The sequence below is a fragment of the Emydura macquarii genome, unplaced genomic scaffold (genome assembly GCF_026122565.2).
Source record: "Emydura macquarii macquarii isolate MOO-44397 ecotype Brisbane River unplaced genomic scaffold, CSIRO-AGI_Emac_v2 contig_2994, whole genome shotgun sequence".
Classification (NCBI taxonomy): Eukaryota; Metazoa; Chordata; order Testudines; family Chelidae; genus Emydura; species Emydura macquarii.
In genome coordinates, this window is record NW_027133131.1 from 4,412,308 (window position 1) to 4,440,026 (window position 27,719).

The window sequence follows — 27,719 nt, forward strand, 5'->3', positions numbered from 1 at the left end:
GCGCTGACACACAGCCCCACACCCGTGGCAATTCCAGCCCCGCCCCCTATGGGCGTCAGAAAATCGAGCGCGTGCGACGATGTTAAACGCAGAATCCCGTCTCCCAACCAGCCTCGTTATCGTTTTCTCGCCTTAGCCCGCCTCCTGCCTCCAGATTTAGCTGCATCGCTCGGAACCGCAGAATCAACCGCGCTCCCTCCCCCGCCCCGCCGGAGCCCCGCCCCTTCGGGAGGAGGGCTTTTGCCTCGCTATAGTCACGTGACGGCCCCATCCGGGTCCTTTGCCTTCTCTCCCTCTGCCCAACATGGCGGCTTCAGGTGAGTGGTGCTCGGTGGCCTCCAGGCCCTTGAGGCCTGAGCCGGGCTCGGATCCATTCTCCTGCCCGGGGGCTTTACCTGCTTCCTCACCCCGGCCCGCCCCACGGCCCCGGTCCGTGGAAGCGGGGGAGAGGGGGAGCGCGGCCCGAACGAGGCGAATCATCTGCCTCCCCTCAGGGATCGACCGCGCGCGCGCGCGCACCACCCCACCCGGGGTAAGCAGGCGGCGCGCGCCGCGGCTCGAGACGTTCCAGTCCGGACGTTCCGAGCCGCGCGCGCGCGCTGCGCCCGCCCGCCTGCCTTCCGCGGCCTGGGGGGGGGAGGGGCCGCGCGCGCCGCCGCCGGTGATTGACGGGGAACGGGGTGGGAGGGAGCTAGATGGAACCTTCGGCCGCGTGACTGCGCAAGCGCGGGGGTTGGCGCGAGGGGGGCGGGAGTGGAGCGGACACGGAGAGAGGAAGAAGGACCCTGGGCGGCACCCACGTGGGTGCGCTGGAGTGGTGACGGGTAGGCGCGGGGCGGGCGCGTGGAGCAGCCACAGACGGCGGGCGGTGCCCAGGCCAGCCCGGCTGCGTGCGCGCGAGCGATTGCGCGCGCGGGCCCTACTCTCCTGGGAGAGGGCGGGGCACAGGCCTCGTCCTGGTGTGCGGGGCCCCCCCTCGACAGACCGGGGGGGGGCCGCCCCTCCCTGAGCCGCCTCCCAGTGCTGCATAATCTCCCCCAGATCGGGGGGAGGGACGGATGATGCTGCCCCCTCGTTTCTCCCCCACCCCAAAATGTGGGGGTGTGGCCTGACTGCTGTGCATAGAACCTCCAGCAGGGTGGGGGGCCCGCCCTTAATGCCGGCCCCCGCAGAGGGATGTGCAGCTCCACACACACGCCAGGGAGCAGGGGGTGTGGTTTCCCCCCCTCGCTCCCTTTCCCAGTGGAGGGAAGGATGGACTAGCCTGCCCGCTCGCTGCAGATCATCGCTGCCACGACCAGGAGACAGAGTGTACATCTCTTATCTCTGTCTTCGGGGAGCTGGGTAGACCCTCCTAGGAGGTAGCGTCCCCCCCCCCCCCACACACACACACATCTTTGCCCCACACCGTTTTGCCCAGTCCTGTTGCAACATCCTTCCTCTTGCTCTGTACAGTTCTCCCACCCTCCTGAGCAGGTTCTGTTGTTGTCCCAGCCCTCTTGGCCCCCCGTGTCCTGGGTGGCAGGGATGCAATGCCCCTTCCATGCAGGAAATGGGATTTCTGCCCTGCTCTGTACAGGCTCTCTGCCCCGGGAGGGAGGGAGGGACAGGAATTGGTTCCTTTCTCCTGGATGGACATGGTTCCACTTCCAGGGTTTGCAGTCTGCTTTGTATTTCTAATATGGTGCATAGGGCCAGGACTGTATCCATGTTGGGGGGGTGGGGGAGAGAATTGCAGTGTTTTCCTTACCAGAATAAGAGGTGAGAGGTTTGGCTGCTCTAAACTTAAAAGGTTTTCTCTGCTTTTGAGAATCATTCACCTCTCTGGATAATATTGAACAGTTACTGCCTTGGTTGGATTTCTGTTACTATCTTACTCTGGAGAGTGACTTTTATATGCCTTTGAAATGCACCAGATTGCACCATTATCTGCAGGTATTATCCAGAAAATAAGCTGAAGCTTGAATACCCTTGAATCTCCTAGCATGGTTCTTCTTTCTAGCCGGCTCACTCTGAGACCCCATGCTTAATCATACACCCCTTATTGCAAGTTATCCCTTTGGAACACTCATTCAACAAAGGCTGTTCGTTTTAAAAATCTCTCTTGAGCGAAAGGCCAGTTTGTTTGTTTGTGTGGGGAAAGCTCCATTATTTTAAAATACAATCTTGCCCTGTCTGGAGCAATGGGTCTCCCATTAATTTATGTGAAAGATTGGCTTTACTCTGTTGGACTTTTCTTGGCACCCAGCCAGTATTGCTCCATTAAGAACGGGTCTGTAGTTATTGAGTCAGGACGGGTTCAATTTAGGGTAATACTGAGGCTCTGCAGCTAACTAGGTTGAAAGCTTTTAAAATAAACTGTCTTCTGTCCCTTTTCTCACTAATTACACTTCTTATTACAGTCACAGCAAAAGGCTCAGCTGTATCAGAGTCCCCTGGGTGCTAATTCAGTTGTCTGGGTCCCATGCAGGTCCCTAGAGAAAAGGCAGCAGAGCATCTGTTTGTAGCATTTATTTTTCATAAAATGGTACAGTGTTTGACATCTAGGAAAGGTCAAGGCATCATTATAACTGATCAGGCATGTCTCTTCACTTGACTCACTTTTGTTCTAAATTGAGTAATATTTCATCTTTCTGAGTTAAGTACACAACCAAATACATCCCGTAGGAACTACAAGAACATTGCTCTCGCTTTATGACTGAAATGTCAGGGGGCATGGATCAGGACAGAGGGTTAAGCAAAACTAAAGCATTGTTGAATTTGCAGATGCCATTTGGTTCCACCAGCAGAACCTTAAGGTCCCGTATTTCATAGCAAGCAGTTTGCGATTGAATACAGAAATACCTGCCTTTTTCCTAGGTTTTTAGACAGACATGCCTGTAACTGACTAGAACCGCAGCCCATGAAGTGCAGCGTATGCTATGGTGCAGCCCAAAAAGCAAAATATTACTGTGAGCTTAAAGACAAGGGAAAGTGTTTGATGAAACACGAAAATCTTCTAAATCACTCATTCAGAGCTACATTAAATACAGAACTTACAATATACTAATGTGGCCTTGAGTTCTTCTCACACTTGGCTGGTGTAATTTTTTTTAATGGGGGTAAGTAAAATATACATATCACTAGCATTTCCAGCGTTGTATCAAAGGGTAAGCAAATAGGCTTTGTGCCAAGGCTGACCAAATTTCCCAACAATTTTACAAAGCTGCACTAATGAAACTAGTTAGTTCTCTGTACATGAAAATGTGGGCTCTTCATAGTAAGTGCCTGTACATCTTTTCATAATGGTAATGTTTCAGTAAGCTAAGTTTGAGTAAAGCAGTGGCATCTGATATTTGTTTGTATATAGCAGCTACAGAAATTCCAATTCCTTAATCAGTAGATGTTGAGAAAATACTCTTGATGGTTTTGGCACTCCCAAATTGATGCCTAGCTTGGAGATAGCTTTTGCTCATATAAAGGAGGCAGCTGGTTTGAAAACCACAACTGGCTTCTTTTGTCCAGGTGGCTTTCTCTGCATTGTTCTTCCTGAGTCATATGAGGTTTTGACAGGTTCAGTGATGCATAAGCAGCACTGTGTTCAGCAACAGAAGTTGCTTCATACTGTTAGCTCCTGCCTCTGACTTGTCAGCCATTTGATGCAAATTGAGCAAACAGCCAGCCTGCAAGTTTTATGAATGCAGCGTCTGCCAGTTAGTAGTGCGTTTGCTGTCATTTAGTAACCAATCATTGATACCAAGTAGACATCCTTGGGGGGGTGGGACTGTACATGAAACACACTGTTAGTTTCTTTCTGAGCAATGCTTGCTTACAGCAGGAGAGCACTTAAGCCTTGTTTTCCAAGGCAGTCACCACGCAGGAAGTCGCAGCTGCCAGTTCTTTTATCCTTGGCTGACGTCATAGCTCCATGAGTTTACCCGTGGTAAACTGAACTTTAACCATCCTAGAGGACTAACCCAGTTTTAATTCTCAGTCCTTGTAGACTCCAGTACTTTTAACGATTGAGATTTCTTAAAGGTTAGCTAGATTCCCCGAACATCTTCATTTGCAAGAGCTCTTACAACCCCTGCTTGCAGTGCTCAGCAGTAGCATTCACAGTGCATACGATAAACGCTCTGGATTGATGTTTTTTGCCGGAAGGGGGGGCACTTTGGAGCCACTTCAATATCTTCTGCTGCATCAAGGGTCACCTTAAACCTCATGGGACCTTTACCATTGAGGTTTTCTGGAAGAATCCAAAGCTGCACAGGTAGCAGCATATGGATTTTGTGTGACCATCTTTAAAATAATTACATTTTGTAAACTGAGCAGCTAATATAGTGGCTCCGAACTTCTAAAGCTCATCTCAGGGCAGACATTTCTCACTTAGATCTAATTATCTATAGTGCTGTTTTAGTCACTGGGGAGGCCATGTTCTGCATAGTGTCTGGAAGTCTGGTCACTGAATTAAGTTTGTGACAGGAATTGAGAAGGTAGAGCAGATAGCAACAAGAATGAAAAGAGATTTGAAAAGAGATGTTTGCAGTGAGATAGGGGGATTCTGGCTATATCATTTGAGTGACGGGAGGGAAGAAGCAATAAACGTGTGCCTCTGTAATTGAATAATCCCTGCAAATTATAAGGACTCTTCATGAATCACTTATTTCTGACAAATTTTAGGTATAGGGCATTATTCCTTAAGCAGCTACTCTAGGTGAAGTGGGCTGATCCCATGATCAAATGTTAATCATTACAGCTATGTAAGAGGCCTAGCTGCAAGTCTTGTTTTCTTCAGTCATCAAGGGCTGTGTGTAGTGCCTCTGACTCCTCTGGATGACTGAGGACCCGTCCACACTAGAAATGCTACAGCAGTGCAGCTGCAACGCCAACAAGCAGATACTTACTACAGCAACGAAAAAGCCCTATCCATTATAGTGGTAAATTCACCTCACCCAGAGGAGGAATTCCTCCATCAACCTAGCACTTGTCTACACTGGGACTGAGGTTGGCTTAGGCCTTGTCTACACTAGCACTTATGCCAGCAAAACTAATGTCACTCAGGTGTGGGAAAAAAAACACCCCTGAGTGACACAAATTTTGCCAGCATAAGTGCTTGAGTGGACAGCATGGTGTTGGCAGGACAGGAGATGCTCTCCCACCAACATAGCTACTGTTGCTCATTTAGGTGGTTTTATTATGTGGGCGTCGGAGCTCTCCTGTCGACTTGCGGCTACACACGCTCTTGCAGTGACCCGGCTGTACCACTGTAAGTTTTAAGTGTAGGCTAGTCCTTAATGACGTTGCACAAGATATGAAACTTTTCACCACCCTGAGCAATGTAGTTAAGCTGACCTAACTTTGTAATGTAGGTCAGCCCTGAGCGCTGTTGTGGGGGCTCTGGAGGAGACAGTATGACCTAGTGGATAGAGCACTGGACTGGGACTTCAGGTCTGGGTTTCATTCCTGGCTGTGACCTTGGGCAAGATGCTTCCTCTCTCTGCCTCAGTTTCCTCAACTGTAGAATTGGGATAATGATACTGAATTCCTTTGTAAAGCACTTTGAGATCTACTGATGGAAAGCACTGGGTAAGAGCTGGTATTACTCTCTGCTAGGAGGATAATAACTGCAGGGCAGGCTTCCTGGGTGATGGAGTGAAATAGGGGCTAGCCAAATGGGATAGGAGAATCTACCCTATATGTTTGTAGCCCCGCTACCTCAAAATTCCTCCTGGTCATGGGAACGGAGTGTCTTCTTAAGAGGAGCACATTGTTACTCCGTGGAACTCAACCTGTAAGGCTGGAGGGTTTTTAAGGCTCCGAGATATTTCTTTCCATTCCCATCTTGCTCCTGGTCAAAACTGCCTGTGCTTCAGGGTTTTTTCCCCCTCCTCTTAGCCTAGCCATGAAGTCATAATGCTGAATCTGTGATTTCACAGTTGCTTCCATGGCAACAGAATGAGGTGGTTTAATAATTTAAAAAAAAAAAAAAAAGACCATGTGATTTTGCTGCAGGATTTAGACTCTAGGGTGGGTGGGGGGGAGGAAAGTGAGAAGGACAAACAGTTCAAACAAATGCCATGTATCTTTGTTCAGGATCTGCCCAGTTACCATGCAGGCAGCAGAGGAAAGTAAGTAAACTTAATTGAAGCTGCTGTTTCTGAACAGTTTATCCCATGTACTGAGCAGCCTGGGAAGTGCCCTATAGTCAAACTTACTTCCAAAGAATGTATGCTACTGTGAGCAGTGTAGTCTTTAAATGCCATGGGCAGCCCTGAGTGAGCCACTGCTTGAGGAAGGGAAGTAAAATTAGGTGGTGCTGGACTCCCTCAGTATGCTGCTGGGGAAAGCTGCGCAGGTTGCAAAGAGAGAGATTTCTTGGGGGCTGCTGGAAAGGAAATAAGCGTGCAAAGATCCCCTCCCAAGCTGTCTCCATCTCTGAGCAGAATAAAGGGGAAGGAATAGAAACAGAGCAAGTGCCCCTAAAGGTATCCTATGAGAGATGCTAAATGCAATGGCCTACCCTTGATCTTGTGCAGAAGTCCCATCAATATTCCTTTGACCAGATGGACCTAGCTTTGTGATTTCATTCCCCTCACCAATTTTATAGTATTCTAACTCCTCTGACTTCAGTGGTTTTCATTCCTATCACTTGTGTGGAAGAAGAACCTGGCTCAGTGTAAATACATCATTATGAGCCTGCCTATGAAGAAGGGCACAGTGGAGACCTTGGGGGCCAGGCTCCTAAGGCATGCAGATGGGTTGCCGAAGATCAAAGCCAGAACACCCTCCAGGAGCTAGGAGAAGCCAAAAGGGGAGCAGACATGCATCACAGACCAAGCATTGGGACTGTAGTCATTCCACATTGCTAAGGTTATTAATACTGAACACAACCTCTGCCTAGCGTGTAGCTTTAAACTAGCTGTGTTATGGAAACTCCATCTTAAAGACCTATTCTTTAAGACACTGCAGGAACACTGGTCATGGGTAAGCTTGCCCCTGTGATGTCTTTGCCACCCCCATGAAAGCCATTGGTGATCTGGGAAAGCTTTGCATCAGTATAAAGTGCTACAGTAATGCCTACTTTGACAATCCTAAAGAGCCTCCGAAAGAGCCTCCTAGGATGTGGCTAATCTTCTAAAAGCCGTACAATATTTGACTGGGAGATTTACTGGGTGCATGAGAGAAACCTGATCGTCTAGGCCACAGAGTGCCCTGTTCTAAAATGGCCGCAGTCTGTGGAACCTGCCCATGTTCAGAGTCTGCCTTCTTGTGCACAGTTGACGACAATTGATGGGATGGGAGGCAGTGAAATCGTTTGCTGCTGCTGTGTTAATGGCCTGTAGGAGCTAAAATATTGATATCTTATCTACTTGTGATGGCGGCATTTCACTGCAGACCAGCAGGCTGTCCAAACTGTCTTCCTACCCCCACCCCAGGTCCTTAAAGCGAAGCAGCTGATAGGTCTCCTTTGGACTCATATGGTTACACTGCTCTGACAGCCCATAGCAGAAAGTCTTCCAGTTTGTTTGTTGAAGCTTAAGATAAAGGAGGGTTTCCAGGAATGTCAAGTTTAGATTGAGAGCAAACAACAAAACTGCTGGGCAAAAAGAGTTGGCCTTGGTTTTGTGTTGGGTTTATATTAACTGTTCTGTGCCCCTCCGTGGGTGTTGATAGAAGACACTTGAGATAAAGACACCCCCCCCCCCCCCCCCCCCCCCCCGGTGTAGAACATGTCTGCAGTTTTGGGCAATGACTTTTCTGTAGATATTCTGGGATGCCCAAAGTATTTAGGCATTCTGTAGGGCACAATGTCCCAGGTAGCAGGGATTAGGTTTCTTGCCGTGCTACGGTATGGATTGAGACCAGAGGGGAGAGTGGGGATACAAAGTAAATCAGGTGTGCTGAAGAGTGGGTAATAGGGTTGGGTGACAGGGAAGGTATTATGATCGGATATTCAGTGTACAGCAATGTTGCTTTTAGCGCCAGGGCCTGGTACAGATACATGCTTGTAGCCAACTTGCAGTCATAATACTGCCCCTCATCCAAAAATTCCAGAAGAAGCAACATTTTATGTGCTGTCAGTGCTGGTTTATTGCAGTCACAAAACATTTATTGAAAGAGATACTAATCCTCACGATACAAAGATCAATTCTCCATTCCCCTGCCAGGAGGTTGGTAAGAAATCTGTATGAAATGCAGCAGTGCTTCTACTAAAGTTTATTGTAGCAACTACTAAACCTAAGGGGCATACATTTTCAAAAGCAATCTCAACTTGAGATACTTTGGAAGAGCCTGACTCAGAAGTGCTGAGCACCGTCCACTGAAAATTGGGCCCCTGTAAAATGTATCAAGTTGGGCACTCAAAATCACTAGTTGTTTCTGAAAACTTAGGCCAAGTTTACTAGAATTCCACCAACTTCCTCTTTTTTTAAAATATCCAGTTTTCCTGTAACTGTCTTTCATGCTTGGTCTTGGCCCCAAAGTGACATTTTGAAAATTTAAGGAAATTGCTTACCTGTTTTGAGTTATATGCTGGTGAAAATGTTTTGGTTTGGTTTTTTGCCACCACAGAAAACAGTATTGAGTTGTCTTGTACATGCTTAATTCACTTGCTGCAGTTGAAAAGCTGAATCTTTCCAGGTGGTTACTTCATGAGTGTATAGAGGGGATCAGTACGGAATTATGCTTTTGCTTTGCACATGCACAGTGCAAATTTCCACTAAATGTGTGATGCTGTGCTGGTTATCTAATAACACAAACATAAATCAGTGTTATCAAGGGGTGGTTTTGTGCTGTGTTGTACAGTTCCATAGTTCTGTCTGCGTCTGGAAGTATCTGGTTAGCGTGTCTCTCTTTTTCTTAATATAAACAAAATAGAAGTTGCCCACATGCACAACTAAAGTTTAGTTTTTAAATCATAAGAAATGTAGATGTCATGGCTTCCAGAATAGCTAATCTTCCTAGTTGCACATACAGAACACTAGACTGTTAATGCGTATTTGAGTGTATTTAAACCTATCTAAGGAACTTCTCTTGTCCCCATCATCATAGTATCTGAGCACATCAATCTTAAATACATTTCTCCTCACAACCCCCCATGTGAGGCAAATAGCATAGACACTTCCTCCATCAACAGAAGAGGTTTATCTGTCGATAAATCTATCTGTCTTACTGCCTCTTGGAGAAGTGGATTAGCTAGGTTTATGGCTTTTTTTTTTCCACAGCCCTGAGTGATGTAGCTAAATTTTAAGTGTAGACCAGGCCTAAGTAACTTGCCCAATCACATGAAATCTATAGCGGAGCAGAGAATAGAACCCAAGTCTCCCAGGTCCTGGTCTGACCACTGGACTGTCCTTCCTCAGTAAAATAGACCATGAAAGAGTTCAAATGGGATATAGAATCATAGAATATTAGAGTTGGAATGGACTTCAGAGGTCATCTAGTCCAACCCCCTGCCCAAAGCAGGACTAACTAGTCCTACCAGAGAATCCACTTGCTCGTTACAGTTCAGGTGACCTGCATGTTTTTCTCAAAAAAGCATTTCAGCCACCTGGTTGGCAATGATATTCACTTAAAGCCAGGAATTCCCAGCATAGGTAGAATGGTTGGAGGTGTAGGCTTTCCACAGGAGGGTCACAGAGAGACATTAGAATAATTATCCATGGTAAGTAGAGGGGCAGGTGGGCGTGGTCCTTGTGGGGCATCTGTTGGTGTCACTGTAATTCATGGAGCTGAGGGATGCTCTGGACAAAGAAGGAAAGTAGAGAGGTCCATTTGAACTAACAAACACTAGGAAAAAAGTGGGGAAGGTTCAAAGTGAGATTTTTAGTTTAAGTCCGAGTGACCCCTTAACAACTGACCAATCCTGCACCATCAGTAGGGCCCTGAAGAGAACAGCAAAATGGATCTCTTCTCTGCCCCATCCCCACTTACCACAGGCTAGAACCCTTAGGTTACAAGCCTCACCAGAAATTATAAGTGCTAATGAGAATTCCTCTAGTGTGGGTTCATAGCGATGCCAAAGAAAATAGCAGGAGTCAAGTGCCCAACAGAGGTTATGGTGGAGACCCATGAATAAAAAGACTTGCTGCTCCATAGACTAGTCTGGCGGCTTAATGCTATATAACAAATGGATGGCTTTTGTTCTCGTAGTCTGTGGGAACGGTGAGGTTTGGCTTAGAGGTGATATGTTGCTTTTGCCTGCTGCTCCTCAGCATGCAGGATGCTTGTGGACTGAACCAGTAAGTAGCCCAGAACCTGTCTCATAGCCATCATATGAGGGGGCAATAACTCCTCCATTCCCTGCCTCTCTTAATGGATTTAATTGTGTGCAGATGTTAACCTCTGTTCCCTTCTCTCCTTTAACAGCTAAGAAGAAGAACAAGAAGGGGAAAACCCTTACTCTGACAGACTTTCTGGCAGAGGATGGTGGCAGTGGTGGTGGCAGTGCACCCACCTTTATTCCAAAACCAGTCAGCTGGGCCGATGAGACAGATGACCTGGAAGGAGATGGTAACTACATTTCCAAGTTTCCCTACTATTCACATTCTGTCTCTAGATACTGTCCCTGAATAGCTTGTGTGTCAGTGAAACCTACTGATGTTAATACATCTCGAAGCTAAAAGATTACTGAAAAAGTTCATTTATATTTTTTGGCTTATTCATGATGCACTTGACAGCACTTTGGTCAATTTCACTGTCGCCTTCTGTATATAGTTTCCCTGCATTTGTGCCAGTCTTATACAGCAACAGGGGAAAGAACAAAAATGTCCAGTGACACTTAGGTATTAGAAGTAGTGTCAAACTAACTCCTTTTATGTTTTACCTGACTGGATTCCAAGTTGATCATTTCTAGAGGGGTAGCCGTGTTAGTCTGTATACAGCAAAAACAATGAGAGTCCTGTAGCATCTTAAAGACTAACACATTTCTGCGAGCATAAGTTTTTGTGGGCTGCAACCCACTTCGTCAGGCGCTACAGGACTCTCATTCAAGTTGATGATGCCCTTCATAGCTGGCATCTCCAAGTGAGATGATGTTTAAATCAAAATTCATAACACTCCCAATGCTAGCTGCCCTTTCTTCTAGAAAGTAATTAAAATTCAGAGACCAGCTGAGTTCTCTGCTTTATTTGAGGCATGGTCTGGAGCTCGCAGCAGAGATGTATGTCCTGAATCAGGGATTCCATCTAGGTAGCTCATTCCCTGACTCTGTTCCTCAGTGGCTGTACTCAGAGCTCACTGAGAACTTTTCTGTCTGCCTTATATTTGACCTTCTTTCGTTCCCATTTTATCACCAGCTCGGTCTCTTTAAACAGCAGAGTTGAATTTTAGATGTGGGATTGTTTATAATATTGCTAAACATTTTCCTTGATCATTTTCAGTGCTTCTATTTTACAGCTGAGAGCGCTTGCAAGTAAATGCAAACATTAATTGCAATGAAGAGGGGCTGTGGGAAGCATCAGCTCCTGTATGGTGAGTTGCTCAGTTTGTCATGACTATGTGCAAAATTTCTCTTCCAGTTTCCACCACTTGGCATAGTAACGATGATGATGTGTACCGAGCCCCCCCGATTGACCGATCCATCCTGCCCACCGCTCCTCGGGCTGCTCGGGAACCCAATATAGACAGAAGCCGTCTCCCAAAGTCACCCCCCTACACAGCCTTTCTGGGAAACTTGCCCTATGATGTGACAGAAGAGTCTATCAAGGACTTCTTCAGAGGACTCAATGTGAGTATCTGTTTAATGCATAATTCTAAGTTTGTGTGATACATACAGGAGCCATGTGGCAGCAGAGGGCAGGTGGGACATAACTTATGGCTGGTGCAATGCTCATGTTCTGGATCCAGTGATCTCCTATTGAGCTCACAGCACCCCAAAGAGGTTCGTGATATTGTACCAGTTCTGCAGATTGAAATGATTTGCCCAACATCACCCAAAAAGTGAATGGAGCTGCTATTAGAGCCCAGAATTTTCCTTGGAGAATTGCCTGTATGGATCCTGCTTCTGCATGGTTTGTGCCCTTGTTGCTCAGGCCTGTTGTATTCTAAAGCTATGCCTGCACTTCAGGTGGGAGATGTATATCCCCTTGAGCTGGGATTTACCCAGGCTAGCTCTGTTGACTTAGCATGCTAAAAATGGGCAGAGAGTGAGCTGTGGGAGGAGCTTGTCACCACAAGTATGTGCTTGTCTGTCAGACTCTAAGCATGTAATCAGGGTAGCTAGCCTCTCCTGCTGCAGCTACCCTGCTATTTTTAGCACACTAACTGAACAGAGCTAGTGTGGGTATGTCTCCCTGAGCTGGGAATTATGCCCCTAGTTCAAAGTGTGGGCATATCCATAGTAGTGTTGTTCCTTACGTAGGGGGTTGCTGGCTGGGACAGATCACTTATTTCCTTTCGCCTGGAACTGTGCTGGCAGGCCAGCCTGATGCTGTGCAGTAGGCATTAGAGCCGGGGAAAGATTCAAATTCCCCATGCTGCCTCCAGCAGCTTCTTTTTTAGAGAGTAATAAAAGCTGCTTAACAGTATGCCCTCCCTTCTTGGTCAGGAGGCTACATGTGGTTCTCGAACTCGGGCTGGGATCTCTTGACTATTCTGCAGCAGAATGATGCAGCTGTTGTTCCCACTGCTTCGCAATACCAAGGACCTTTGAGCAGGAGAGCCCCTTCTGAAAGAACATTTTATCTTGTGCACCATGGATCTTCTGTCCTTCTCCTGTCTTTAGACCAGTTAAGGAGAATTCTGCCTCTGGCTGATTTAGCAATCTTGTCTGCATAAAGGAAGCAGCTTCACATTCTGATAGCAAAGGCCAGGAGCTCTTTGTGTCAATCTCTTTCTGAGGATCTGGTACTATCCTCCACCGGCAGGTGATCTGGATGTATGTTCCCCTCAGCATTAGGGTACAAAGTTGGGATTGTCTTCCTAGGATATAAGCCCTTAGGTGCCAGCAGGGCCACATAAGATCAGTGGGGATCCAGTCTTCAGATACCCATAAAGAGAGCCTGAACAGCCAGAGGCTGGACATCTAATGTGAATACATGTGAGGTCCCCCAGGTTCAGCCTGAAGGAGAGTTTCTTCCGGGTTTCACCTGTGATATCTGCTAGATTGGGTGGCTGCTTCCCTGAGGAAGGGAACGGCTTTAAAGAGGAGTCCATATTGCTATGATATCTTAATTCAGCCCTATTCAAGCAGGAGGCTCTTCTCTTGGAAGGCCTGGAATGGAGGGGAGAGAATTACAGGTGGGAAATTCTTCCCCTTCCTGAAGTGATAACAAAGACATCACAGTGGTGCTGAAGGTCAGTGTGAAATGCTGCTTCATCTGTCATTGTGTGTTGAACTGAATGTTGCCCATGTGATGATGAGCTCTGCTGATAACAGCAGATCGTTATGGTCAAAATGACATTGCTTTCATTTCTTGTCCGTTTTCAACTTGTATGTAAAAACTCGTTTGTTCTGCCCACTGATGCAGTATCTCCTTCTTGGAAATAGTAGCATGGGTGAAACTCCTGTAGCAAGCCAGGAGTCGGCTGGGATCCCGAGTGATAACAGATGAGGATTAGGCAGTCCCTGGGATGGGATCTCCCCCACTCCCTAGTCATACTTGCTCTCCAACCTATTTAGCAGAGGGAGCAGGATAGGGCATTGCGTGAACAAATTGTGAGGCGGTACAACAGGGGGTCCATCGTAGCGTCATAGACTTCATAGCACTTGCTGGATTTAGCTGCCTAGGGCTATGTCCAAGACACAGAATGCTTAGCATGTAGTAAAGAAGCCATTTCTCATCTCGGACTCTGTGCTACGTATCTAGCAAAATAGATGGGAGGAATAAGTAAGAGATGAGGTCTAGTAAGTGGCTAATAGTGGATGGGGGCTTAATCTGCTCAGAGCTGGAAGTAGAACCCAGGGATCCTAGGCCCAGATCTGCCACTGTCTTGCTGAGCAGTCTTGGGAAAGACTCTGCTGTGCTTCAGTTTCACCATCTGTAGAGGTTGTGCTAACCTTACATGGGTGGCGATGGTGACTGTCCCTGTGAAATGTGACTGATGTGTTGGGTAACCAGTTGGTAAATTCATTGGTGTCTTCACTCTTCTGAGTAAGAGGCTGCTTTGTTAATTACCTGCCAACCAATCTCCATGGCATTGTGTTGCTTATAATCGTCCCATATTTGCTCCATCCTACTTACACCCTACATTAGGAAATGGCTAGGTATTTTTGGTGGTGGAAGTCCATGCTACAGAAAGACAGCACTGAACTGCCCTAGCTGACAAGCTGATGGTTTTGCTTCCAGCAGCAAAAGCCTCTCGTTCTGATTTAGTCAAAGCAAGCAAATTTGATAGGGAAATGTTAATCGGGGGAGGGAGAACATAGTAAATATGGGATGTCAATTTAATGACCATCACTAGAATTTTGCCTTCCTCACTTGCTGAGCTGCAGCTTTGCCCATGTCATTCACTCTTAAAACCACGGCCCAGCTACCTCTGTAATTCTTTAGCAAGCAGCGGCTTTTCGCGTGTGGCTCCTCTGAACACAATTTGAGCTCCTTGTTTGAGTGTAACCTTCTCCACAACCGCTGTGATAACATGCCGTGGATTTGAGCTGTGTGCTGTGCCTCTAAGCAGGAACACAACTGGGAGCGACTGCGCTTATGAAGCGGTTAATGACCGAGTGGAAATCATTAGCGCAAATAGGAGACTTTGGTTTAGCCTTTGAAGTGACATTTAATACTTGAAGCAAACTCTACTGTGAGCAGTGATATTCGTTTAAGTTCTGCATCCCAAACCTTAATGCTAAGCATTGTGTTAGCTACCCTTCCTGGCCAGTGGGATGTTGTCTGCAGTTAATTGTGCAGCTGGGGATAAAAATGCAGTTCCTGTTTTCCATAATCTGGCTTGAAGAGCCTTTCCATTGAAGCAGGTCAGAAATTGGCCTTCAATAAGGACTTCTTCCAGTAGTATTTTAAGTAAGCTGTGGAAATGGGTGGGGTTCATAGGAAGCTTTCATTGCATGGGTGGGGAGAGAGCGCAAATGGAATATATAATGATGTGCAAAGATGCTTTGGAAATTGTGTAAGTGTGCGTTCTGACCTGGGCTGCCCCTTCTAACCGCAGCCTCGGTCAGCACTGACCAATGCTCTCTAACAGCTCTTCTTTGATCTCTGTGAAATGGGAAGGAGGAGGCAGCAGTTACCATTGTTGGTGATTCTCAGCAGAGGCTAAAGAGTGAAAGACTCAATGTCTTCACCAGGAATACCGAGGAAGTTTGCTCTGCCACTGCATGAGTTGTCCCTGTTCTGTGGATAAAAGACAGTCAGTCTCTAGGGCTGACTGTTGGGCACCGTTTACTAGTGCCAAACTCTTGCCTCCAAACGAGTGTCTGGGTTCTCAGCCAATAGCACTTTAAACAGGAACCAGGTCCTTGTGTTTCTGATGTGCTGCTCCTCTTATTTGCCTGCAAGCTAACTTTGTGGCCTGGCTTACTTAATTCATAAATCTTATTTGAGTCACATGACTTCAGATAACTCTACATTTTCTATTTGGAGACCACCTGCCTTCTCTAGTGGATTCCAAGCGCCAGATGAATGCATAGTTAAACCCAATCCCATTGTCATCCTCTACATTGCTTATCAAGGGAGTCTAGCTCTTCTAATGAGAATCTTCCTTTCTGTTCCCAATTGACTGCAGATAAGTGCTGTGCGTTTGCCCCGGGAACCTACTAACCCAGAGAGGTTGAAAGGTTTTGGTTATGCCGAGTTTGAAGACCTGGACTCCTTGCTCAGTGCTCTGAGCCTCAATGAAGAGGTGAGTTGAAACCTGTAAAGAAATGGGGTCAAAGTGTCAATTCCCAAAACTCTTGCTTTTAGACCCCAGATGGCTTCACAGGGGTGTTCTGGGACCTAGTTTACAGACCCTATGCTTCAAAGTTTCAATGATCTCCCTAGGACAAACTGTCCTGGCACCCCACATCCTCAGGCTGAAAGGCTAATGAATTTGGTATTGTGTGTTCAGTCTCTAGGGAACAGAAGGATACGAGTAGATGTTGCTGATCAAGCTCAAGATAAAGGTGAGGACTGCCCTGGAATAGGTAGTAATTGTCTTCTCTGATCAGATAAACTGAAGCTGAGTCTTCCTTTAATCAGATGGCTGACAAATTAGGTCAGATACCACACCTGTCACGATTGACTCTGCCTTTGCGCTGGAGCTCCCGAAGTGCTGGTGGCTGGCTGGCAGCTTACCTTCCTCATACCTACACAGTTCAAAGGCTGTATACAAGTCATTTCTGTTTTCAGCTCATAGCAGGGCCCAAGGCTTCCACGCATCTCCTGCATGCTTTGCCAAAGGGGGCAGCTGGCTACCTATCGGCAACATTAGGACAGCCCTCCTCTGCCCACGTACTGTCCTTCCAAAGCCTGTCGGGGGTTATTCCTGCCATTGATGTATTTATTAACTGCAAAGCAACGTGCTGAACTGCAGAGCTGCTGTATCCGTCTCCGTGCATTTCAAATCCATAGTTTTCTCCTTTGATGTTCAGCCCTTGGGCATTTGCACCAGACCTTAAAGACTTGACCTGCAAGCCTGACTCTGTCTGGTTCCCTTCCTCCTGCAGACAGGGATGATCGCTCCTTTGGCAGAGATCGTGATCGCAACCGGGACTCCGAGAGATTCGAGAGTGACTGGAGGGCTCGTCCTGCTACTGATAGCTTTGATGATTACCCTCCACGCAGGAGCGAGGACAGCTTTGGAGACAGTGAGTTGGCTGAGAGCCCTCCCTCTGTGCCCATCTTCGTATCTAGTCACTAAACTCTGCCTGTGAAATGTTGGTTCCACGCCTTCTCTTAGGTTTCTTGGGGGATCTGCTGAGGATGGGAATTTACTGGCTTCCTAGCCTGAACCTGCAGACCCCCAGATCTGAGGAGCGGTATCCCTCCAGCGATATCCTTCCTTTTCATATGGTGCCTCCTGAAAAACTACATCACCTTTGTATGCTACTGTGCTTGTTTTCAGTTCTGCTCCTGATGATAGATTCAGTTACTGGGTGGAGGGCAGACAGATCTATGTAGGGTAGGCTCCGGAGAGGAAACCTGTCTTTGCAGCTAAGGTATTTGACTGGGACTGGGGAGATCTGAGATCTGCCCCCAACTCTGCAACAGTTTCGTTACATGACCTCAGGCAGGTCGGTCTCGGTGCCTTTGATTCCCATCTGCAGAATGGCCAATAATACTTCCGTGTCATATGGGGGTGTTGAGAGTAATGCATGAGGCACTTCAGTGCTGTGGTGGCAAGTGCTGTGGACTTGACTTGAGGTTCTCAACTCTTCCAGACTCTTGTACCCCTTTCAGGAGTCTGATTTGCTTTGTGTACCCCACATTTCATCTCACTTAAACTGCTTGCTTACGAAATCAGACACACCAGTGTCACAGCATACTTTTACTGAAAAATGGCTTACTTTCTCATTTTGTCTGTATGAAATTTTAGTTTGTACTGACTTCGCTAGTGCTATTTATGCAGCCTGTTGTAAAACTAGGCAAATATCTAGATGAGTTGATGTACCCCCGGAAGACCTCTGTGTACCCCCAAGGGTATGCGTACCCCAGGCTGAGAGCCACTACCATAGACAAGCTATGAAATATGTAATTCAGCAAGTGATCAAATGTGGGAGGAATGAATTGGGCCATGGATAGAGTCTTTGCCAGCTGAGCTCCTTGGGGGCCGTGTGTCAAGTTTGGGCATGTCTCGACTACAAAATGAAGTTGACATGCAGCCACCACAGTAGTTAATTCAATTTTGAATATCTACCCTATGCTCCTGTTGGTGGTGCATGTCCTCACCAGGAGTGCTTGCACCAATTTAACTGAGCAGGGCACTAATAGTTGGAGCCTCACTGCGCTCCCCCCCCTTAGTCCCTCACGGGGAGGTATCCTGGGCTTGGGCTCCGGCTGTCGGCCCAGCAACGTGGTGTCTACATGGACACTGCCGTGACCTAAATACACAGATTCAAACGCTGCATCTCTCGCAGCGGTGGAGGTCAATCGGTGTAGTGGGTGACTTACATCAGCAGGAACAACATCAGGTTGACGTAAACTGCCTTAACGTCGACCTAACTCTGTAGTGTAGACCAAACCTCAGCATTTTGGGAATAGTGAATTGCCGTCCAGTACTGCCTGCCTTGTACTATAACCTCTCGTCTCTCCCTAGGGTATCGGGACCGCGATCGTTACGATTCGGACCGGTATCGCGATGGCCCTCGAAGGGACATGGATCGCTTTGGGGGCAGAGATCGTTACGATGACCGTAGTAGAGACTACGATAGAGGAGGTAGTGTGCCTGCAGAAGGAGGTAGTGTGGCTGCGGAAGATTTCCTATGTGTGATGTCAATAGGAATCTGCTTCTCTTTACTTTGCACTAACCCTTGACAAACCACCTAAATTGTACAGCTCCCAGGCCTGGTGTGATTCACACCCCCCTCCCCCTCCCCCCTCCTGTAAGTGGGAAGGTAGGCCATTCATTGTATGCCTTTGATCTGCAGTCCACTTAATCCATTGTGAGCTAGATGGTGTGCACTGACCTGCCCTGATACTTACATTTCACAGTGCCCGCTGGCTGAGCAGATCAAGAGGTTTGGTTGGCTACAGCATCCTCCGGTCACCATTGCCCTCACTCTGGCCTTCCTATACAGGGAATGCTGCCTCACCCTAGGGGGGCCCTCCCTGTCCTGCATTTCGTCAGCCGTCCTCAGACATAAAGCTCCATTGCTCAGGAGTAACCAGTGCTGCCTTCCCTCTCCTCCGCCTGTAGGCTATGATTCCAGGGTGGGCAGTGGCAGGAGAGCATTTGGCACCGGGTACCGTCGGGATGATGACTTCAGAGGGGGTGGTGACCGTTACGAAGACCGCTATGAAAGGCGGGACGATAGGGTGGACAGGTGGAGCTCACGGGACGACTACTCCCGGGATGATGTTCGTCGTGATGATCGAGGTAACAGCGATGATCGAGGTAACCACTCGGCTTGTTCTTAGGGGGCAGGCTCAACAGCTGGAAGGAAGCTGAGCTTGGAGGGTTGGTGGCCAATGCAAACAGTGTTCCTGGGTCTCCCTTGGGTCCTGTTCTGAGCAGAGGATCACGTGGGATTTGCACTCAGTCGCTGTCCACTTCATCCAATATAGGTTCCACTCAGAGGCCAAAACTGAATCTGAAACCACGGAGTGCCCCCAAGGAGGAAGACTCCTCGGTGGCCCCTGCCACCCAGTCCAGCCGCGCAGCTTCTATCTTTGGGGGTGCCAAGCCTGTGGACACGGCTGCGAGGGAGCGTGAAGTGGAAGAGCGGCTACAGAAGGAGCAGGAGAAGCTGCAGCGTCAACTGGAGGATGATAAACCAAGGCTAGAAAGGAGGCCCCGAGAGAGGTAGGTGTGAGGAGGGGGCTGGAACACCCTCCGGAGCAGCTGTCTGCATGAGGTTCCTGACTGCACGGGGTGGTTGTGTGATGTGCAGACTGCCCCACTAACCACATCCCTCTTCTGAATTTTGCATACTAGGGTGTTGAGGCTTAGCATTCCTGCAAAGCTGCCTACCCCTCTGATTAAGAGTGCTGTAGACCCGAATGTTCCCCTCTAATATTGCAACGTCTGGTTGTTTTTGCATCCTTTAAAATAATCTTGACAAAGGCAACAGTAGGATTGCAGGGAACTCCGTAAATCTAAAGGAAGTGGTTACCCTAGTAACTGGCTCCTGGTAGGTCTTGGTCACTGAGGCAGCTGTACATTCCTGGCTTATGTTGTCAGAAGATGTTGGGCTTGATTCTCTCTTGGGTGACTTCTGGAGAGAGGCAGCATTGTCCAGGGGACACAGCCTGGGTCTGAGTGTTGAGACGCATGGAATCTAGTCTCGCATAATCTTTGTGCTTCACGTTGCCCATCTGTCAAATAAGGGTAGCGGTGATAGCCCTCCTTTGCAATCTCTTTTGAGATCAATAGACTGGAAGTGCTAAGCACTTCTGCTTTCCTCTGGCTTTGGGATGCAGCCCCGCACCAGGTCTTGCTGGACATTACGGTTTGATTAGACACTCTTCCCCGTTTCTATTGTAGGCACCCCAGCTGGCGTAGTGAAGAGAACCAGGAGCGATCACGGACAGGGAGCGAGTCCTCACAGACTGGGAACACAGGCCCGTCCGTGGGAACAGGCCCAACAGGCAGAAGTAAGTCGGGGACAGGACGGGTCACTCTAGAGCAAGCCTGCCTTTCTGTCAACTCCTGTTTCCCATGTCAGCTGCTTAGCACCACTTCTGGAGAGGATGTACATACAGTGGATGGTAGCATGGGACCAAGAATGTCAGTGATGCTCAAACGCTTGCTCCCCTAGTGCAGCCACTGTCGTCATCAGGATACCCTCAACCTATCCCACTACAGAGCAAGTGCTTTGTGAGGTCTAGCTTCCTGGGTGCTGTAGTGATCTGGTTTTAGTGGTCACTTGCTACATAGGAACCCACTCATCAGGTAACTTGGGAACAATGTTAAGTCAAGCCTGTTGGCCTCAGACCAGCAAGAGCCCTAAAATGATAGTTAAGGGGCCCTCGAGGCCGATGACCGGCTATCCAGATTGGAAGTGTTGGAGATCTGTCCAGACCACCTCCCTTGGGCTAGATGCGTTTAGGGAAAGTCTTGCCTGTCCACATCCATTTTGCTCACTGCTATCTCCTGTCCTCGCAGCCACACGAAGAAGGGAGAGTGAGAAGTCCTTGGAAAACGAAACCTTCAGCAAAGAGGACGACACCCCATCTCCCACCTCCAAGACCCCCAAGGAAGAGAAGCTCCCTCTGAAGGTGATGCCGGCGCCACCGCCGAAGGAGAACGCCTGGGTTAAGCGTAGCAGTAACCCCCCTGCCCGCTCCCTGAGCTCTGATGCGGAGCAGCACTCTCCCACAAGGTGAGTGCCCAGCACCGAGGGGTTTGTACTGAGCCCCTACTCCAGGTCTGATCTGGCATCCCTGGATGCATGCAAGGAGCTCCAATTGGAGAAGGGAGGTTAAAACTCCTGTGGGGGTGAGCTGCTGTAGTGCACCATACCCCTTGTAGAGCTCAGAACCAGACAATGGTATCGAGTTTGAGACTGATTTTGGGGCTTCTGGTTGGTTCTCGTGTGACCCACGTGTGGCTGCAGAAATCTTAGGGCCCCTAAAGCTAAAGGCTCATCAAGAACTAAAGAGCTCTAAGTTAGCAGTATCCCAAGCACCTGTCAGAGCATGCAGGGTCCCTGATGTTCACATGCTTGTGTTTTTTCTAGCAGCAGCCAGGCGTCGGAGGATAGAGCACCAGCTAAGAGTGCCCCTAGGAAAGGTAAGGTCAGGGTTTGTTGCCACGTGCAGGGTGAGAAGGGGCAAGAACCGCTCTGCTTTCTGCAGATGGAACAACCCCGCTGGCTCCCTAGTTTGGTGCCCTTGATCACATGGCCGTAGCCCTGTGGTGTCAAGGGGTAATACCAGGTTTGGGAATTGCTATTGTTCATGTGACTTAAGATCGCAGCAGCAGCAAGGGGTAAAAGGCTCTGTTCAAGTTACAATCTAAAAAAGGAAACCGTAGGCTGTTCCTCTGCTACATAGTGGTGGGCAGTAGTTTCCTCCCGACGTTGATGGGAGCAGAAATAGACAGTTCCTTCAGACTGAATTCAGACACTCCTCTTTAAAGGGAAAACTAATTCCCCCTGGATAAACTGCCATGTGTCTGAAAGTCTAACATCTCACTAGTCTGCATTTCTGTTGGAGTCTCCTGTGGGAAGCCTCATTTCCAGTGTTGTGACCGCAAAGCCTCCTGACTCAGGGCTGGCTTAACGGGGGGTTAACGTGAAGAGTGCTGAATTAACAGCCCAAGAGAACAAATTCAGATTCAAGATGCACAGGCAGTAAAGATGCCAGTGGCCACAGCCTGTATAGGAGACTGTTGGAAAACAGGGAGTTTTAGAGCATGCGTATGGAGGCCTTAGTCTGATGTAGCACTTCGGGAAGCAGCCTTGAGTGAGCTCCCAAGTAATGTAATTGACCAGAACCTCATGGGGGAAGGGATGCTAAAAACTGCCTTTGGGGGATCTCTGCGCTCTAGAAAAAGGATTTCATAAAACAGAATCAAGTCGTGGATCAACCCTAAAATCCTTAGGCTTGACATACAGTCCGTGAGGGTCACAGAAGACCTGCTAAACAAAGAAGGAAGCAAGAAGACTAGGGAAAAACTAGGAGAGGGAAATGGCAAGTGGCCAGTTGAGTTGAATAGGTGTCCCTCCGGAAATGGACATCCAGCCCTCGGGGAGCCAATAGAGAGAACCACATTAAAGGCAAGCTGGAACTGAGGAAGGCTCTCAAGGATTTTGGGCCTTGACAGCAAGCTCTCTGGGGTAGTATGAGAACCATGTGTATCGCACACTAAAGGCTTGCTCAAAGCACGCTACAGAACTTTGTGTGCAGCAGTAGGGACCACCTGATGTCTAGTATGCGGCAGGCCAGTCAGCCCCAGCTTGCACCATAACTGCAGGCACAGGACTTGAGTGGTTAGTTGAGATTCTGCTATGTGAGTGAGATGGAAGGTTTCATTGGCCCTTTTTGTTTCAGGAGATGAGAACAAACCCGATGAGGGGACGGAGAGCGTTTCGAGAGGTCGAAGTGGGAACTCTGCCTATGCCCCGGAAGACGGAGGACGCAGAGATCATTGGCAAGATTCAGATAGGTACGTCTGTCTGTTCTGGGGTGCTTCATCTTCCCCTTCTCCTCCTGCCAACATGGGGCAACACCGTTTCAGATCTGAGCAGCATTCCGGTGTCCTGCACCAGCCCCGTCTGACCTAGCCAGCTGCAGGTGTGGGATATTTGACCTGCAGCGCTAGCCCAGGCCTTAAATAGCCCCAGGCTTCTGTGTGTTGAACTGTTACTGCCTCCTGGGTAATGCTGATGCTTCCACGCTGGGAGCCGGCTTCGCCTGGTTTGGCTTCCATTCCCCACAGAAGCACAAAGGAGTGGCTGGCGTAATGGTCTCATGGCCCCTTGTTCTCCAGTTGAACATCAGAACAACTAGCCAGCGGGTGGCCTGTTACAGTAGCCTGTGCCAGGTATTTTACTGATCTCAATTTTAGTTCTCACTAACTTCAAAGTGCTTATTTGGGGCCTTTACCAAAAGGCTAAGATGCAACCCCGTCGGTCTGCGCCTGCATTCCCCATACACCTTATTTGGATCCCCCCCGTTGCCCTGCCTCAAATGATGCTGCTACCACCAAGGCCAGTTACTCCTCTCTTCTCATTTAAGTCCCTGGGTTTTTGCTGACTTCAGATAGATCTGAGCATGTCACTAGCCATCCCCTTGGGTACAGGACTCCCTCTGTCCACCTACAGACCTCCTAATTGTCTAGCAATGCTAACAAATAGCTACACAGCCTCTCTTGCCACCAGGGGTAGGCACATTCAGACTTAATTCCCCTGCGAGGAGCTGTAAAGCCAGTGTCCCTCCTTGAGTGGTGCTCTGGTCTGCAGCCAGCGTTGGGCTGGACCCAGGCTGTGTAAAACACGAATGGCTAGCCTGTACGGTCCATGTGAAATTGGCCGTTTTCTTCTCTTGCTCCTCGATTTGAACCTCTTTCAAATCCAATGTGCACCTGTTGTGGGCCCAGCTGTAGCCTGGCAGCAGCGCATTGGCTCCAGCTAAATGAATTCTTGTGCAACTGAACATCTGCCTCTTGCAGGAAAGAAAGCAAGAACGATCATGACTCGCTGTCTGCATCTGAGCCAAAGAAAGCCGACGAGAACACAGCCTCTGTAAGCATGTTGTCTGCTAGCTGCTGCTTGACACGCAGAGCAGTGTGTAGGGAGAGGAGGGCTGGTCTTGTAGTTGAAGATGCTGGACTAAGAATTCAGAAACCTGGGTTCAATTCCTAGCTGTTCTGTAGACTTCTGAGAGCAAACTGCGTCTCTTGTGTTCCTGTATTCCCCGTGTGTAAAATGAGGCTATTCCAACTCTACCTCTCAATGAATTTCTCTTCCCACGTGTTTGGGAAGCACTCGGATGCTATGATGAAGGGTGTGGGCATAGGTGGCGAGTTGGTGGAGTCCGGGCACCAGGGGCCCATATAACATAACATTGAGGATGGTGGGCCCGGGCTCCACCAATATTTCTGTGTTGCTGGGGAGCCCCGGCTGTGGAGGTGCAGAGCGCAACAGCCCCAAGCACCCGGGGGGCCGGCTGTTCCGCCTCCCCCCTGCACTCAGCGGCTGGCCAGGAGCCGCTCCGGCGCCAGCCCCAAGCTGCGCAACACAGTGGCAGCAGCTCCCTCCTCCCAGTTCAACCCTCTCCCACGTGATGTGGGCCCAGCGCTCTGGCCAGGGCACCCCAAAAAGTATACAACCCTGGCACCCATGGGAGTGGGGTATAAATGCTTAGATTAAAAACCACGACAACCCAGTGCAGTCCTCTGCATTCCCCTGTCAGAATATACATTCTCATCCCGTTCATGCGTCCTCTTGGGGCTAGACCACATGTGGGATGTCTTGCTGAGACAGTTCATGGGGAAACAAAACGTAAGAGCGCCCTCTCCTAACTGGGGGCCTTAAACTGTTTTCCTCCTTTGGTAGGTAGTGGGAACTGGGTGTGATTCTCTTATGAAATGCTGTATCCAAATGAAGTGTTGAGCTCTTGAGCTCCCTGTCACAAAGAGGCTGCAGGGTAGCCGACCCAGTACTTCATTCCCTGTTTAACCTGCTGTATTTCTTGCAGAAGTTCAGCTATGTTAGCAAGTACGCTGCTCTGTCAGTGGATGGTGAAGATGAAGTGGAGGAAGATAATTACACTGATTAAAATCTCCAGACCCTGCGCTGTCTCCTAACCGATCGCCACCCAGGAACATAGGAAAAGCAAACCAAATCAGATGAGACAGAAATAAAACCTAAAACTCAACATCTCCTGGAGACCTTTCTTAAACTTTTTTTAAAAAAACAAAAGGAAACCATTTCTCTTGCATGCTGCTGCAGCCTTTAAAGTATTGAACTAACTGGAGAATCTCTGCAAAGTGTAGCGAGAGAGAGAAGTGCAAGTTTTAAAAGGAAAAGGCCGACTCAGCGTGGCTTCCGGTGTGACTAGAGCATAGGTCCTGTCAGTTAGAGTGGACGCTTTAACACGTTAGCCAGCCAGGTGTCATGGAGAAGCCTGAGCAGATTGGGCAGTAGGACAGCTAATTAAGGAAGAACTGGCTTTTCTCCTTCATCTTGCTAGCCTAAATGGATGAATTCTGCAATGTTCTCTTAATAAACCATCACCTTGAAGGTAGGGTATCTAGACCATGGGGTTATTCTAGCTTCTTTCCCTAAGCGGCCAGTTCTTCCTTCCTTTCCAAAATCCAGTGCAATACAAAGCATTGCCCAGTGCACTAGGAAAGGAGGAGACTGTCATTGTCCTAACAGTGGAGGATGGGGTGAGATGTTTGGGGGGACGGGGGTGTTGAAACAAGCCCATCTCTGTGAAATGAAAACCCTGAGTGTACACGCAGGCTTTGAATCCTGACACTTTGTCATTGAAAGTGATACACCAGGTCAAGCCAGTTGATGTGGGAAAGAACAGGCAGGCTTTCCTGCGCACGTGAGCGGCAGCCCCTGGGCAGTGGAGAGGCTCAGTCGGCAAAGAGCTGAGCATGCTGATGCAGTTGTTAGTCCTCCCTGTGGAAGCAGAAATGCTCGACTCCCCCTCCTCTGAGCTCTGTTGGGACTGACCAGTCAGTCCCCCCCCTTGAAGATGTCAGATCCTGGAAGGTATCTGTCTCCCTCAGAATCTCTTCTGCCCTCCTCAGCCTTCTACTCACTCCTTTAATCACTTGGCCTCACCCTCTCCACATGTTTTAAATAGACACCCCCCCCCCCCCTTGAGTGAGAACTCCCTCTTCAGGTTGGCCATGTAGAGCTGTCACAGTGCACGGTAGGACAGGCTAGATGGCTTCCCGGCTGTCTGGACACAGAGAGCAGGCTGCACATCTGTGCCACCACAATGTGTTCTTGCCCCCTCTGCATCTGCTTGTGTCCAACTCTCCCTCCATGTGGACAAGCAGGGAGACAGCATTGGTGGCATAGGCCCTTGTATGGGGAATAGTGACCCCAAACTTCCCCTGAGGAGAGATTCTCCAGTCCCTAAATAGTCACTGGCCTAAAACTGGCAAGGTCTTAAAGTCCGAATCTAAATTTTTAGCCATTTTAATTCACCTTCACTAGATTTTCTGAGCTGATGGCAGAGTTGTGATGATTTCCTGGCATAGTCAAGCCAGTCTGAGGGTTTCACCGCCTTCTGAAGAACATGGTTCTCAGAAAGGACCCGTTAATGGTGTAGCATACCTGGATTGCAAGACTACAGACAGGACTCACTTGGCTTACAAGGTGTGTGCACCCATTCAGTAATCGTCACCTTTTTACCTAAGTTGCGGGGGAGGAGAATTGTGCAAATGCTTGTGGCTTAAGACTCTCTCTCCTAGTCAAACCCAGCAAAGCACAGTCGTCTGTATCAGGTGCTGACTGGATGCATTGTGGTACGGCTGCAGTTGGTTGGTTGTTTCAGTGATTTAGCTAGTTTAAAAATAAAACGCAAGGTGGCAGCACATGCCATGGGCAGGATATAGGGACCGTGCTTCAACAGGCGTGCTGAGCTGAATTTCGAATGCAGTATTGCCGTAGGTCTAGATAATGCAAGGGCTGTTCTTGAGAGAACAATCGCTCAGTTGCATCTGAAAAAAAGCATTCTCTCCCCATCCCCTCCTCCGCTGTTGGGACAGGGTCACGCTGATTGAGTTGCATTTTACACATTCTGAAGACATGTAAAATTTGTACAAAAATATCTTCTATGAAAATGATTTGTAATCTGTAGTGAACTTCCTGGGAGATGTCTTTTATTATGTAAAATCCCCCTTTTTGTTTTCGTTTTTGTTTTTGTTTCCTCCAAATAAAACTAATCTTTAAAATACCCGCTAATGCCCGTATCGTTTGCAAGTCTCTCTCACCGTTTGCCGTCAGAGACTGTCATCCTGCACTCTGAACTCTTGCTTGGTCCCATCTCTCTAAATCCCACTCTGCTTTGGAAAACCGGCCAGTCCTGGCACGTTCCCTGTGGTAATATCCACATCTGCTTCTCTTGCAAACGATGGAAGGCTTCTTCAGGGCCAGGAGAGCAGAAATCTTGCCTGGCAGTGGTGTCAGAAGGGCGGTTTTTCTGTGTTACAGCCGCCCTCTTAATCTAAATGGTGTTACTCAGGCCTTGGAGCTGGCGTTAATCGTGGCTGCTTTGGTCATCCTGCACTGATGTTTGGTAGCCACAAGAGGGAGGCATTTGCCAGTCTTAGCTCAGTTTCCTTAAAGAGCTCCTGGCTTGTTCCCAGAGAGCGTCCCACGTGGAAAACAGTGTACGCACGGCCTCTTGCTGATGGCACCATCCCTAAGTTCATTTTAACTTGTGGCTTTATGCTGAAGAAGAAGAAGATGGTATAAAACCAGTGTGGGACAGGGGCGCCATGTTTCCCTGATTGCAGATCAAACTGCTTAGTCTGCACCTAAAAAGCCATGGTTGGGGGGACCCTGCCAGGTGTGCCGAGTCTAAGCCCAGCTGGAATGGTCAGCAGCGAAGGCCCTTGCAGGCCAGGTTCTGTCGTTAGTGCCACCCTGTTGCCTCTAGGGGGTGTGTTGGCATAGTTTGATCTGGATTTAGTAACAAATTCAGATTGTGCTCAAGAAGGCACAGACTCCAGTT

At 48.6% G+C, this 27,719-nt stretch overlaps 1 protein-coding gene across 5 annotated transcripts; it reads left to right on the forward strand.

Moving 5' to 3' along the window:
* The first annotated feature begins 209 nt into the window (after nucleotides 1-209).
* On the forward strand, nucleotides 210-26,939 carry EIF4B (eukaryotic translation initiation factor 4B). Of its 5 annotated transcripts, none has more exons than XM_067529701.1 (15): nucleotides 210-317; nucleotides 10,348-10,491; nucleotides 11,499-11,707; nucleotides 15,661-15,777; nucleotides 15,985-16,039; nucleotides 16,583-16,723; nucleotides 18,172-18,312; nucleotides 18,772-18,969; nucleotides 19,140-19,377; nucleotides 20,059-20,168; nucleotides 20,680-20,896; nucleotides 21,254-21,306; nucleotides 22,569-22,683; nucleotides 23,689-23,761; nucleotides 24,717-26,939. In XM_067529701.1, the coding sequence occupies exons 1-15, from the start codon at nucleotides 305-307 to the stop codon at nucleotides 24,795-24,797; spliced, it is 1,905 nt and encodes a 634-aa protein (XP_067385802.1). In that variant the 5' UTR covers nucleotides 210-304; the 3' UTR covers nucleotides 24,798-26,939. The 5 variants fall into 5 exon arrangements, with proteins under 5 accessions (XP_067385802.1, XP_067385803.1, XP_067385804.1 ...); XM_067529702.1 differs by having other exon boundaries at nucleotides 21,257-21,306; XM_067529703.1 differs by having other exon boundaries at nucleotides 18,772-18,951.
* The last annotated feature ends 780 nt before the right edge of the window (nucleotides 26,940-27,719 follow it).

Bases quoted from the DNA above. Each gene is read 5' to 3' on its own strand.
- EIF4B (XM_067529701.1), top strand. The intron at 18,970-19,139 runs GTAACCACTCGG...CATCCAATATAG, and splicing joins AGGTAACAGCGATGATCGAG to GTTCCACTCAGAGGCCAAAA. The intron at 21,307-22,568 runs GTAAGGTCAGGG...TTTTTGTTTCAG, and splicing joins TAAGAGTGCCCCTAGGAAAG to GAGATGAGAACAAACCCGAT.